The 14,462-nt window shown below is 45.9% G+C and overlaps 1 protein-coding gene across 6 annotated transcripts in view; it reads left to right on the top strand.

The window, feature by feature from the left end:
- FGD3 (FYVE, RhoGEF and PH domain containing 3) overlaps nucleotides 1-14,462 on the top strand; it is a 44,983-nt gene that overhangs the window by 16,429 nt on the left and 14,092 nt on the right. For 5 of the 6 annotated variants that reach the window (XM_082470123.1, XM_082470121.1, XM_082470120.1 and 2 more), the window contains exons 4-11: nucleotides 5,839-5,928; nucleotides 6,637-6,773; nucleotides 8,372-8,528; nucleotides 9,737-9,875; nucleotides 10,466-10,524; nucleotides 11,849-11,995; nucleotides 12,339-12,431; nucleotides 13,637-13,716. In XM_082470123.1, the coding sequence (XP_082326249.1) occupies nucleotides 5,839-5,928; nucleotides 6,637-6,773; nucleotides 8,372-8,528; nucleotides 9,737-9,875; nucleotides 10,466-10,524; nucleotides 11,849-11,995; nucleotides 12,339-12,431; nucleotides 13,637-13,716 (902 nt within the window). The remainder of the gene's footprint in view (nucleotides 1-5,838; nucleotides 5,929-6,636; nucleotides 6,774-8,371; nucleotides 8,529-9,736; nucleotides 9,876-10,465; nucleotides 10,525-11,848; nucleotides 11,996-12,338; nucleotides 12,432-13,636; nucleotides 13,717-14,462) is intronic. The other variant, XM_082470122.1, reaches the window with a different exon arrangement.

Genomic DNA, 14,462 nt, shown 5'->3' with positions numbered 1-14,462 from the left:
TGACTGGTGTGAGGTAATACCTCATTGTAGTTTTGATTTGCATTTTTCTAATAATTAGTGATATTGAGCATCTTTTCATCTGTATAGCATTTTATTTTAAGCTGATAAAAACTTAACTTCAATGATATACAAAAACTCTCCTCCTTTACAGCTCCCCCTCCCAGACACTCTATGTTATTGATGTCACAAATTATGTATTTATATATATAGTATGCACTTTCACATAGATTTATAGTTTTTAAATATTTTTGTCCTTTTTGTGTTATTTTCTATCAAAATTATGATAGTACAGGTTACTATATTTGTTCATGCATTTTCCTTTATTGAAGAACCTTATATTTTTGTACAGCTTCATGTTGCTATCTACCATCTTTTCACAACTTGAAGGACTTACTTTAGCATTTCTTGTATAGCAGGTCTAGTGGTAATGAACTCTTTATCTTCTGTTTATTTGGGAAAGTCTTAATTTCTTCTTCTTTTTTAAAATTTTTATTATTTTATTTTGTTTTATTTTATAAATTGGAGTATAGTTGCTTTACAATATGGTGTTAGTTTATGCTGTACAGCAAAGTGAATCAGCTATATGTATACATATATCTCCTCTTTTTGGATTTCCTTCTCATTTCAGCCACCACAGAGCACTGAGTAGAGTTCCCTGAGCTATACAGTAGGTTCTCATTAGTTATCTATTTTATACATAGTATCAATAGTGTTTATATGTTAATCGCAATCTCCCAATTCATCCCATCCCCCCTTCCCCCTTGGAATCCATACGTTTGTTCTCTACTTCTGTGTCTCTATTTCTGCTTTGTAAATAAGATCGTCTACACCAATTTTTTCAGATTCCACATACATGCATTAATATATGATATTTGTTTTTCTCTTTCTGACTTACTTCGCTCTGTATGACAGTCCCTAGGTCCATCCATGTCTCTACAAATGACCCAATTTTGCTTCTTTTTATGGCTGAGTAATATTCCATTGCATATATATACCACATCTTCTATATCCATTCATCTGTTGATGGACATTTAGGTTGCTTCCGTGTCCTGGCTATTGTAAATAGTGCTGTAATGAACATTGGGGAGCATGTATCTTTTTGAATTATGGTTTTCTCTGGGTATGTGCCCAGTAGTGGGATTGCTGGGTCATATGGTAGTTCTATTTTTTGCTTTTTAAGGAATCTCCATACTGTTCTCCATAGTGGCTGCATCAATTTACATTCCCACCAACAGTGTAAGAGGGTTCCCTTTTCTCCACACCCTCTCCAGCATTCATTGTCTGTAGTTTTTTTTTTTTTTTTTTTTTGGCTGCTTTGGATCTTTGTTGCTGTGCACAGGCTTCCTCTAGTTGTGGCAAGCGGGGGCTACTCTTCATTGAGGTGTGCGGGCTTCTCATTGTGGTGGCTTGTCTTGTTGTGGAGCATGGGCTGTAAGTGCGCAGGCTTCAGTAGTTGTGGCTCGCGGGCTCTAGAGCGCAGACTCAGTATTTGTGGTGCACGGGCTTAGTTGCTCTGTGGCACATGGGATCTTACTGGACCAGGGCTCAAACCTATGTCCCCTGCCTTGGCAGGTGGATTCTTAACCACTGTGCCACCAGGGAAGCCCTATTGTTTGTAGATTTTTTGATGATAGCCATTCTGACCAGTGTGAGATGATACCTCATTGTAGTTTTGACTTGCATTTTTCTAATAATTAGTGATGTTGAGCATCTTTTCATGTGTTTGTTGGCCATCTGTATATCTTCTTTGGAGAAATGTCTATTTAGGTCTTCTGCCCATTTTTGGATTGGGTTGTTTGTTTTTTTGATATTGAGCTGCGTGAGCTGCTTGTATATTTTGGAGATTAATCCTTTGTCAGTTGCTTCATTTGCAAATATTTTCTCCCATTCTGAGGGTTGTCTTTTCATCTTGTTTATGGTTTCCTTTGCTGTGCAAAAGGTTTAAGTTTCATTAGGTCCCATGTGTTTATTTTTGTTTTTATTCTCATTACTCTAGGACGTGGGTCAAAAAAGGTCTTGATGCAATTTATGTCAAAGAGTGTTCTTATGTTTTCCTCCAAGAGTTTTATACTGTCTGGCCTTACATTTATGTCTTTAATCCATTTTGAGTTTATTTTTGTGTATGTTAGGGAGTGTCCTAATTTCATTCTTCTACATGTAGCTGTCCAGTTTTCCCAGCATCACTTATTGAAGAGGCTATCTTTGCTCCATTGTATATTCTGGCCCCCTTTGTCATAGATTAGGTGACCATAGGTGCGTGGGTTTATCTCTGAGCTTTTGATCCTGTTCCATTGATCTATATTTCTGTTTTTGTGCCAGTACCATCTGTTTTGATTACTGTAGCTTTGTAGTATAGTCTGACGTCAGGGAGCCTGATTCCTCCAGCTCCAGTTTTGTTTCTCAAGATTGCTTTTTCTATTTGAGGTCTTTTGGGTTTCCAAACAAATTGTAAAATTTTTGTTCTAGGTCTGTGAAAAATGCCCTTGGTAATTTGATAGGGATTGCATTGAATCTGTAGATTGCTTTGGGTAGTATACTCATTTTCACAATGTGGATTCTTCCAATCCAAGAACATGGTATATCTCTCCATCTTTTTGTGTCATCTTTGATTTCTTTCACCAGTATCTTATCGTCTTCTATGTACAGGTCTTTTGCCTCCTTCGGTAGGTTTTTTCCTAGGTATTTTATTCTTTTTGTTGCAATGGTAAATGGGATTGTTTCCTTAGTTTCTCTTTCTGATCTTTCATTGTTAGTGTATAGGAATGCAAGAGATTTCTGTGCATTAATTTTGTATTCTGCAACTTTATCAAATTCATTGATTAGGTCTAGTAATTTTCTGGTGGTATCTTTAAGATTTTCTATGTATAGTACCATGTCATCTGCAAACAGTGACAGTTTTACTTCTTCTTTACCAATTTGGATTCCTTTTATTTCTTTTTCTTCTCTGATTGCTGTGGCTAGGACTTCCAAAACTATGTTGAATAATGGCGGCGAGGGTGGCACCCTTGTCTTGTTCCTGATTTTAGAGGAAATGCTTTCAGTTTTTCACCATTAAGAATAATGTTTGCTGTGGGTTTGTCATATATGGCCTTTATTATGTTGAGGTAGGTTCCCTCTATGCCCACTTTCTGGAGAGTTTTTATCATAAATGGGTGTTGAATTTTGTCGAAAGCTTTTTCTGCATCTATTGAGGTGATCATATGGTTTTTATTTTTCAATTTGTTAATATGTGTATCACATTAATTGATTTGGGTATATTGAAGAATACTTGCATCCCTGGCATAAATCCCACTTGATCGTGGTGTATGATCTTTTTAATGTGTTGTTAGATTTGGTTTGCTAGTATTTAGTTGAGGATTTTTGTGTGTATGTTCGTCAGTGATATTGGCCTGTAATTTTCTTTTTTTGTGATATGTTTGTCTGGTTTTTGTATCATCGTCTTCATTTTTGAAAGATGGCTTTGCTGGATACATATTCTTGGTTGACAGTTTTTTTTTTTTCTTTCAGCACCCTAAATATATCATCCCACTCCTCCCACCCCACCCCCTTTTTTTATTATAATGTGTCCCAGTGTGGTTCTTTGGATTTATCCTATTTGGAGTTCTGTAAGCTTCTTGAATTCGTATGTCCATTTCTTTCCTCATATTTGGGACATTTTCAGCCACTAATTCTTCAAGTATGCTGTACTTCACTCCCAAAATGCATATATTGGTCCCTTGGGTAGTAGCCCATAAGTTTCTTAGGCTCTCTTTGCCTTCTTCATTGTTTTTTCTTTTTGTTTCTCTGATTCATGATTTCAAATGACCTAGCTTGAATGTTTCAGTCTAGTTATTGCAATTTTCAGTTCTAGAGTTTCTGTTTGGCTCTTTTTTTTTAATAGTTTGTATCTCTTTATTGATATTCTCATTTTGTTCATGCATCACTTTCCTGATTTCACTTAGTTGTCTGTGTTCTTTTTTAGTTCATTGAGCATCTATATGACAGGTATTTAATATTTTTTACAGGCAGCTCATAGAGTTATGTTTCTTTAGGTTTGGTTTCTGGAATTTTATTTTGTTCCTTTAATCACACCATGTTTCCTTGTTTCTTTGTAATTTTTTGCTGGAATTTGGGCATCTGAAAAACAATCATCTCTCCAGTCTTTGCATGCTGGCTTTGTGCAGGGAAAACCTTAGCCAATCAGGCTGGAATTTCTAAGACCTATTAAACTTTTTCTGATCTCTTGCTCCCCTGGCATCTGCTTGCAGAACATCAGCTCTAACATGCTGCTTCCCTCTGTTTTCAAACTCTGGTGCTGGTCATGACAGCATTCCAAATCAGGCAAGACAGAAACCAGTCCCTCAGGCAGCTTCCAGATGAGCCAAAACTTTGGATGCACAGTTCACTCCTTTGTTTCCATCCTGAGGGAGGAGCCCTAGTGTTGGGGGAGGGGGTTCTTCCCAGTTGTGCTGTGCTATGCTGCATGAGGGAGGAACACAAAAGGGTGTTCCAAACGTGCCAATTTTCATTCTCTATTTGATAGAATCTCTTCTTAGTTTTACAATGCCTTGGAAGCTGTAGCTTCTCAGCTGGTCTCCAGAGTTTTCACAGAGGTATTCTTATTTGTATACTGTTAACTCATGTGCGAGGGAAGGAGGACCTATTACTTTCTTTTTTTTTTTTTAATATATTTTCTTGAAGTATAGTTTATTTATAATGCTGTGTTAATTTCTACTGCACAGCAAAGTGATTCAGTTATATATATATATATTTAATATTATTTTCCATTATGGTTTATCACAAGATATTGAATATAGTTCCCTGTGCTATACACTAGGACCTTGTTGTTTATCCATTCTATGTATAGTAGTTTGCATTTGCTAATCCCAAAATCCCAATTCATCCCTTCCCCCACTTTGGCAACCACAAGTCTGTTCTCTATGTCTGTGAGCCTGTTTCTGTTTCATAGATAAGTTCATTTGTGCCATATTTTAGATTCTACATATAAGTGATATCATATGGTCTTTCTCTGTCTGGCTTACTTCACTTAATGTGATAATCTCTAGCCCATGTTGCTACAAATGGCATTATTTCATTCTTTTTAATGGCTAATATTCCACTGTATATATGTACTGCATCTTCTTTATCCATTAATCTTCTGATGGACATTTAGGTTGTTTCCATGTCTTGGCTATTGTAAATAGTGCTGCAGTGAACATTGGGGTGCACGTATCTTTTTGAATTATAGTTTTGTCTGAACATATGCCCAGGAGTGGGATTGCAAAATCATATAGCAACTCTATTTTTAGTTTTTTGAGGAACCTCCATAGTGGCTGCATCAATTTACATTCCCAGTGTAGAAGGTTTCCCTTTTCTCCACACCCTCTCTAGCATTTCTTATTTGTAGACTTTCTAACGATGGCCATTCTGACCAGTGTGAGGTGGTACCTCATTATAGTTTCGATTTGCATTTCTCTAATAATTAGCAATGTGGAGCATCTTTTCATGTGCCTGTTGGGAGGGCCTGTAGCTTTCTAATCTGCCACCTTGCTGATGTCACTCCACAATATATTTTGATGTGGCTATTGCAGCTCCTCTGTAGTTAAAGCCCCGGGAAGATAGAGTTCTCTCTGGGCTGCAGAAGGTTTGGGGGGGGTTGGTAGAAACTATTATGTCTTCCCCAGAAACCTCCCTGGAAATTCCATCTGTGAGAACTGAGCCCCACATCCCAGTCCCAGCAGCCTCCTCTGGCCTTTTGGGGCCCCTGGTCATCCCTGGCATACAGCGGGTAGCCTTTGTCATATGCTGCCTCCCCAAAACTCATCTTCCCCAGGTGAGCTATGGCTCTTCTCTTCACAGTGCTCTGAGCCCCAGAAGCTGCTCCACATTGCCCAGGAGCTGCTGCACACTGAGGAGACCTATGTGAAGCGTCTGCACCTGCTAGACCAGGTAGCCCTCCTGGCTTGGGCCTGCCTTTGTCCACTTCCAGAGTTTCAGTGGGCAGTTTCAGAGGCAAACTTTCTATCTTAGCATTGGCTAGGGCTTGCTGTTGGAGTATGACTGACATGAATACTAAAACTTGGACAAATTTAAGTCTCCTCCAGAAAGTCTTAGTTTTTGCTTTCAGAACTTGTGGCTCTGGGGCAACGGTCTCATCCAGTCACCTTGGGGTTTTTTTCTTCTTGGCAGTTAAATTATCTGAGCATGTAAATGGCCTCTGGACATCTTTCTGCATAAATAGTTGGGACAGTGGGTGGCACTCTCCCTGTCCACCTGGCAACGTGGGGTTTATGAGCACAGGAAGTAAAACTCCAACAGAAACTGGGTTTTGACAGGTGCTTCTTCTGTTTGTAGCTCACAAAGCAAAGAAAGGAAATCAGGACCATCCATTTCCCTTGAAAGGCAGATGGAAGAAAGATGGCCTGTCCCTATCTAGAGGGGACTGTCCCTGCCTCACCCCCAATTCTTAGCCATAAGTAAGCTTGCTTTAAGACCATAAGGTTCTTTGAGCCAGTCTGATGAAGTGGAAGGTTCACTAAGAAAACATAAGGCAATGGCAGCCTCTCTTGAGCTCCCATACCTGCAGCAGAAGCATGATCATAACCATCTGCAGTGACCCACACTCAGTGACCACTGCATGGGCTTCTCCGTGCCCAGGTTTTCTGCACCCAACTGATGGAAGCAGGGATCCCTTCGGAAGTCACCACAGGCATCTTCTCTAACATCTCCTCCATCTATTGCTTCCACGGGCAGTTCCTCCTGCCTGAGCTGCAGACACGGATCATGAATGAGTGGTAAGTGCAGCTCATGGTGCCCGGGAAGTGTAGGGGCTGGCATCTCCAGGGAGTTTGGCTCCAATGCCCTTAGTGGTTGAGGGTCATGGTGATACTATTGCAGTGGTTTTGTTGAATACTCTCTGCCAAGCAGCCTCTAAATCTGGGGTTTGCATGCCCAAAAGCCAGGAGGCACCTGGGTAGCCTGCCTCATAGTGCCCTGGGCTCTCTTTCTGTAGGGTCCTGGGCCAACCCTGACCCCAAGCTCTCTCAGTGTCTTAGCTTCTTCATCTGCAAACTAAAGGGGCTTTAATACCTGCTCAGGGCTTTGTGGAATTTAAGTGAGGTTTGCCATCTGCAAACACCAGTGAATAGACAGTGCTTATTGGTTTATTTTCCCTCCTAGTGTATATTGCACCTCTGCTTTAAAAAATGAGATGTTTTTCTTCCTCAGCAGTGTCCCCAGAGGGCTGTCCATCTGTCCCTCTGCCGCTTCCGTTCATTTGTAGCAGAGGGACTGCCCAGCTGTAAGAAATGATAATGAAACATTACCGGCATGGCCCCCAGCTTGCCATTCTCCACATTATGTGCTTCCCCCTCTGTTCTGGGTGCTGCTGCAGCTTTGCTTTGGGGTCTCTGCTGTCTCCCCTCTTCACTGGCCTGACTTGAGCCAGTGTGTGGTTCTCCTGTGGTAAGAGGGGAAGAGGCCATTATCCAAGCTGCAGCCAGGCCAGGGAGAACACAGAGGCCAGGGGGCTTGACTGGGGGTTTCCCTGCACCTGCAAGGCTCAGCGAGGGTCCAGGGCAATTTGTAAATGTTTAGAAAGACATGCTCCACCTGCAGAGCAGGTTATACTGTGTCCAAGGCCATGAGGTTAAAGCTCAGGGCTAGACTGGCTTTCTGTCTGATGCAGTGCACACCTGCTAGATATGAGTTTTCTCCTCAAGGCCCTGGAGAGACTGTCAGCACACAGACACTCCTTGTATAATAATGGTACGAGAGTCCAGCAGCTTGTCCATCCGTCTTCACAGGTGGTGGGCCTTTGAGTGCACGTTCCTAGTAATGCTGCAGAGGATGACTTTATGCATATGCCTTTTTTTTTTCTTTTTGATTATTTCTTTAGGATAAATCCCCCACAGTTCTAAAGTCAAAGGTTATTAATATATTTTCTGCTCCTTGAAATTTATTTCCAAATCCCTGTCCAAACCATTCATTATTACACAGTGCTGCTTTCCCATGACATTGCCAGAGTTAGATTGCCCCATTGTTCCTAATCTTTGCTCATACAGAAGAAGTATAATGGGGTTTTCTTGATTCTTTTTGATAACTGTGGCTCATCATTAAAGTGATTCCATTATTACTAGCAACTCCTGGTTTTGAGCAATCGTTCTATGACTGCACGGTTGAAGTACTTTACATGATCCTCTAGGTAACACACTATTTTCCATCCCATGTGATACAGGGGAGGAAAGTAAGGCTTAGGGAAGGTGACCAGTTTGCCCACCATCACACAGAGCTGGGAGTCAGGCCATTGTCCCATAGCTCCCTGGTGAAGTCCCTGGCCCACCGTGGCCCTTCACTGGAGCTGTTTGTCTGACGATCTCACTCCCCCACAAAGGGACACAAACCCCCGGCTTGGAGACATCCTGCAGAAGCTGGCCCCATTCCTCAAGATGTATGGTGAATATGTCAAGAACTTTGACCGGGCCGTGGAGCTGGTGAGCACCTGGACCCAGCGCTCACTGGTATTTAAGGACATTATCCAAGGCATCCAGGTAGGGCGGTCCCACCTCTGCTTCACGGGCACAGTGCTGGGTTTGTGTTTCAACATGGAGAAAATCAGTAAAATTGTGGGATGTGTCCAGATGCTCTATTGATGTTTTGATCCTTAAAATAACTCCCAGAGACAAATCATCATTCTCATTTCATGGGTGAGGAAATCGTGGCTCAAAAAGTTTGTGCGATCTGTGTCATCACAAACTATTATTCAATAGGACCTGGATCCAAACATGCTGGTCTCCCTCCACAGCATCCCTCAATGGCTAGTGGAAGCACTTAGGAAAATGTTGCATTGATCTTTTCTTTCTCTTTTTCTGCAAACAGCCTGTTCACACCTCTGGTTGCTGTTGTCTACTGCCATGTTGGTCTTTTTCTTATTGATTCATGAGGTTTTTATATGCTAAGAATGTCAGCTGTTAACTGTCAAATGTGTTGCAAATTATTTTTCTCCATTGATGTTTTATTTTTTAACTTTATGTATGATTTTGTTTTCCATACAAACTTTTGGGGTTTTAATTAGCCACATTCACCAATTTTAAATAAAGTAATTCTTTAAAAAATATTTTAAGTATGTGCCACATGCACATACATGCGTACATGCACACACGTAATACATAGGCACATGTGCATATGTGTACATACACATGTGTTCACACATGCATACGTGCACCTACATTCCTCACTGTACCCTGAAAGGTTAATGGGCACAGAGTCCCTCTCTGCTGAGGGTTTGGAGGCCAGGCTCGGATTTGGGGTGGCCCCTTGATAACTTTCTGGGTTTTCCCCAGATCCCACTGTAATCAGGTCACCCATGATTTCTCAGCATAGGGTCCTAGATCCCCCTGCATCTCCCAGCATCCCTGTCCCTCCCCAGAGAGGATAGCTCTGATACTATCAGAGTGTTTCCTTCTCCCCTTTTGCCTGCACTCCTTGCACGCTCACCCCCTCACTTATGTCTGGGCCCTCCCAGCTGTCCCCACAGACAGTCTCCAATGAGGATGTGTATAAAAAGGCCAGCGCTGGGTCTAGAGCAGCCCTGCCTTGGGTCCAGCTCCTTACTCCATCGTTCAACCTCTCCAAGCCTCAGTTTCCTCTGCTGTAAGATGTGGTCTGCAGTCAGTTGGGTACAGTACTCCAGGCAGCCTCCTGGGGGATCCACACATGTGTCCATGGGTGCCTCACACTGCTTCTATCTCCCCCACAGAAGCAGGAGATGTGCGGAAACCTGACGCTGCAGCACCATATGCTGGAGCCCGTGCAGAGGGTCCCCCGTTATGAGCTGCTGCTCAAGGACTATCTGAAGAGGCTCCCAGAGGATGCCCCAGACTGGAAGGATGCAGAGAGTGAGCCAAGCCGGCCACAGGCTGAGGAGCTCCTGGGCAGTGGGAGCTGGGGCCCCTGCTGAAAACCCACATTGAGAGAGACAGAGAGTCAGAGACAGAAAGAGAGAGACAAAGAGATAGAGACAGAGAGACAGATAGAGACAGAGAGACGGAGAGAGCTCCAAGTGACCCCTAAACAAGGAGGTGACTGAGAGTCTAAGTGTAAGGGAAAACCGCCCCTGCCCCCACTGTAGTACGAGGGGTGGATGATGGTTCTGTGGAGGGGGCTGCTAAGTGTTGGCAGAGCTTAGGCCCCACGGAGGACCTTATGGGGCTGGCAAGGCTGCTCCTGGTGCATGGGCAGCAGCTGGCGGGCAGCATGGGGCAAGGTCTGCACAGGGGAGTGGCATGCCAGCCCTGGCGGACCCCCAGCAAATGGGATGCGTCTGCAGGGTCGCACCCCCACACCCAGGGCCAGGTCTCATGAGCAGCCTGGTACAGCCGTGGGAAAGGGCAGGAGCAGGGCAGAACCTGACACTAAGCCTCGTGGGGCAACTACCTGGGTGGAGTCACCAGGCGCCCTGCAGCTTGACTCTGTCTTCTTCCTGCAGGGTCCTTGGAGCTCATCTCCACAGCTGCCAACCACTCCAACGCTGCCATTCGGAAAATGGTGAGTGTGGGCAACCCTGGAAGATGCCCGAGGGACCAGTAGTTTGGGGCAGGGAGGGCACAGGGTGGGCCAGGCACTGTCAGCATGCATACTCACCCACCTGTCCCCCAGGAACACAGAGGCTCCACTGAGAGCCAGACAGGCCTGTCCCTTACTAGCTTGGTGATTGCTGGTAAGTTATATAGCGCTCCATGCCTCAGTTTCCCCATCTGTAAAATGAGGTCACTGACAGAATCTGTCTCATTGGGCTGTTGTGGGGATTAAATCACTCTACATAAAGTGCTCAGAACAGGACCTGGCATAATTTAATGTTAGCTCTTGGTGTTAGCATCATTCATTTGTTCGTTCATTCACTCACTGAAGCTCTGTCAGCTGGGGCTGCTCTAACAAAGTATTGTAGACTGGACAGCTTAAACAGCAGACATTTACTCTCACCATTCCGGAGGCTGGAAGTCCAAGACCACGGTGCTGGCGGATTTGGTTCCTGGCTTGTAGACAGCCACCTTCTCGCTGTGTCCTCACATGGCAAAAAGAGAGAGCGAGCTCTCTGGTGTCTCTCTTAATAGAGCTCTAATCTCATCATGCCCCCACCCCTCCCCCACCCCATGACCATGATCTCATCTAAACTTAATCACCTACCAAAGGCCCCACCTCCAAATACAGCCTGAAGGTGGAGGAGATGGTGTCCTCTTGTTGATCTAACGCGCCCCCGAGTAATAGGCTCTGCCGATGGGGAGGCCTCCTAGCCCATACCAATGCCTTTTGACCCAGTGGGCCCTGTCTTCACAGGCCCTTGTTTGGCCTGCACACTGCCTGGACATGGTGTAAGAATTTCTAAATCCTTGCCCAGAATTAGAGATCAGGTCATTTCACAGGAGAATCCAAATTCCTGGCTTTACTGGAAAACTCTGAAAACCCCAGGCCCACACTGCAACCTGGGACGAGGCGAGGTGCCCCCTAAGTGGGCCGGCTCTCCAGGCCGCCACAGTCCCTACCCAGCCCTGGTTGCCTCAGTCCTGAGACCTATTTACTTTCACATGGACACTGTTGTTTTCTGAGAGGAAAAAGAAAGTGAAATATTTCTTTGACCCCATATCTCTCAAAAGGGAGAAATGAGAGACAGGCCGCCTGTCTTGGGGCAGCTCTTGCTATGTGTGGTCCACGTCCTGTGTCCTCATTACCTGCCTGTCCCCGGGACTGGGTCTGGAGCCCCCAGACCAGATGGGCCTGAGGTCAGGCCCACAGTGGGGCACCCATGGCAACCTAAACAGGTGACATTTCACTCTAGATCCTTTTTATCTAATTTTCCCCGTGTCTCTCTCAGGAGAAAATGCACAAGCTCTTGGAGGTGTACGAGAGACTGGGTGGGGAGGAGGACATCGTCAACCCTGCAAACGAGCTGATCAAGGAGGGCCACATCCAGAAGCTATCAGCCAAGAATGGCACGACCCAGGACCGCCACCTCTTCCTGGTGAGCCCCCATCCGGTCACACCCAGCCCTGCCCAGTCCTGCCCAGCCCAGCTGCAGAACCACGCCCCTGCCATGCCACACCCAGCCCAGGTGCAGAGCCCGGGCAACCCAGCCACTCAGCCACACCCTCACCCAACCCAGGCCCAACCAGCTGCAGAGCCACGCCCCACCGCTAAGCCACTCCCCCAGTCCAACCCCCAGCATGCCCTCACCACGCCCACATTCAGTCCAGCCCCGCCTAGCCCTGCCCACTCCTGCCAGAGCCACGCCCCACCTCCTCCCTGGGGTGTTCCTCTGTGGAGTCAACCGCCCCTCATCCCATACCTGCCTGTCATTATCGCAGTTCAACAGCATGATCCTTTACTGTGTGCCCAAACTGCGGCTCATGGGCCAGAAGTTCAGTGTCCGGGAGAAGATGGACATTTCCGGCCTCCAGGTGGGTGAGCCCTTCCCACCAATCTGTTCCCCTGGGAAAGCACAGAGCAGATGTAGGGACACAGCGCTTTAGCCACCAAAGCACTCACTGCTGTGCAACTGGTTGCCTGCCTGCTTCTCTGGGCCTTGCTTCTATCCTGACCCAGGCGTGAGGGAACATCTCTGAGGGCGCCTTGGCCTAGCATCCTGGGCTGAATGGGCAGGATCCCCTGTCCCTCCACTTGGCCTACCTGCCAGTGCGCTGCTGGATTCATGTTGGCAGGATGAAGGACAATGCCAGGACCTGGGTCGTCTCCCGTCCCCTGTGAAGTCAGCCCTAAGGGCCCCATTTACAGACTCTAAGGGAAACTTGGGGTGAATGCAGATGGGGTGCCCATCCTGCCTGTTCCCTGGTCCTTGGTCCCATGCTCTCTCCACTCCTGCACCAATTTGGAGCCCAGATGAGGTTCTGCAGGCACTTGTATCCAAGGTCCAGATGACCTGTTGTTCCTGCTGTCCCTATTCCTTGAGTCCATCGATGTCTCGTGCTGTGGGGCTGCTGGAGCTGGAGTCAGTCCCCCTCTCCTGTGGGGGAGTGCTTTGAATTAACGGGCACTCCAAAAATACTGGCTAAATCAAAGTATTTAGTTACTCTAAAAAGTGAAGGGGTGCATTAGTGATACAAAAAATTCCCTCTGACAGTGGCCAGCCTGTGGGCCACATTCAGCCAAGGGCTGTGGGAGTGCGGTGTCGAGGGGATGAGGGAAGGCTCCCTGTTGCAGACACCGGCAGATCCAAGGTACCTGCCCATGGGGCCTCAGAAACCCCAGCAGAGTAGTGGAGATCCTCCTGGCTCTTCTCCTAAGATTCCCATCCCTGTGTCGGGGGTGCCTGTGGGTAACTTTGTGGGGAAAGGCACTGGGGCTGACTTCCTGGGAAGCCCTGAGAGCAGGCAGATTTGGCTGGCACAGTTCCAAGAACAGTGGATGAGTGGTCCTAGCCCTGCCTGAGTAGGTCGGTGGTCCACCCTCCGCCATGGACTGACTCATGGAGTGGCCCGCAGCAACCATGACCCTAAGCCGAGCACTTCCCTGCAGACTCACTGGGTCACCTCTGCGCCCCACTTCTCAGGGAAAGACCTCCAAGTCTGAGAGTGTGAGTCCACAGTTCAGGACCTGCTAAAAGTGACCTACTGTTTTTGTTTTGTCCTTTGTTGTATGCCTTCAGGTGCAGGATGTCGTCAAGTCAAATGCAGCCCACACATTCATCATAACTGGAAAGAAAAGGTCCCTGGAGCTACAAACTCGGTAGGTTTCAGCTGCCTTGGTGTCTGCTGCTGTGTGAATGTGTTTGACCTGAAATTTTAGCAGATGGCTTCCTTTTCTAAACTGGATAACCTTTCGATGTGTTTTTATTCATTTTACTCGCTTATTTGTGGTTTAAAATGTAACAGTACTAAGGGGAAGTCAAGGAAAATTAAGCCTCTGCCCACCCCCTGTTCCCCACCTCCAGAAGACATTCTTAACCATCTCTGAAGTATCCTTCCGGAATTTCTGTCCCCATACATATATATCTATTTTTTATTTTGTTTATTTATTTTTAAAATAAATTTATTTATTTATTTATTTATTTTTGGCTGCGTTGGGTCTTTGTTGCTGCTCCGGGCTTTCTCTAGTTGCAGCGAGCAGGGGTTACTCTTCATTGTGGTGCTCAGGCTTCTCATTGTGGTGGCTTCTCCTGTTGCAGAGCACGGGCTCTAGGGCGCATGGGCTTCAGCAGCTGTGGCACGCGGGCTCAGTAGTTGTGGCTCACAGGCTCTAGATCGCAGGCTCAGTAGTTGTGGCGCACGGGCCTAGTTGCTCAACGGCATGTGGGATCTTCCTGGACCAGGGCTCGAACCCTTGTCTCCTGCATTGGCAGGCGATTGTTAACCCCTGCGCCACCAGGGAAGCCCTGTATCTATTTTTTAAATCACAGATGACCATTTTCTATCTAGTCTGTTCTGCATCTTGCTTTTTTCATTTAATTTATCAGAAATCATCCCATATATGAG

The sequence above is a fragment of the Balaenoptera physalus genome, assembly GCF_965194825.1.
Source record: "Balaenoptera physalus genome assembly, chromosome: 7".
In the NCBI taxonomy this organism is placed as follows: Eukaryota; Metazoa; Chordata; class Mammalia; order Artiodactyla; family Balaenopteridae; genus Balaenoptera; species Balaenoptera physalus.
Note: the sequence above shows the minus strand (reverse complement) of the source record. Positions and strands in the feature narration are given on the sequence as shown.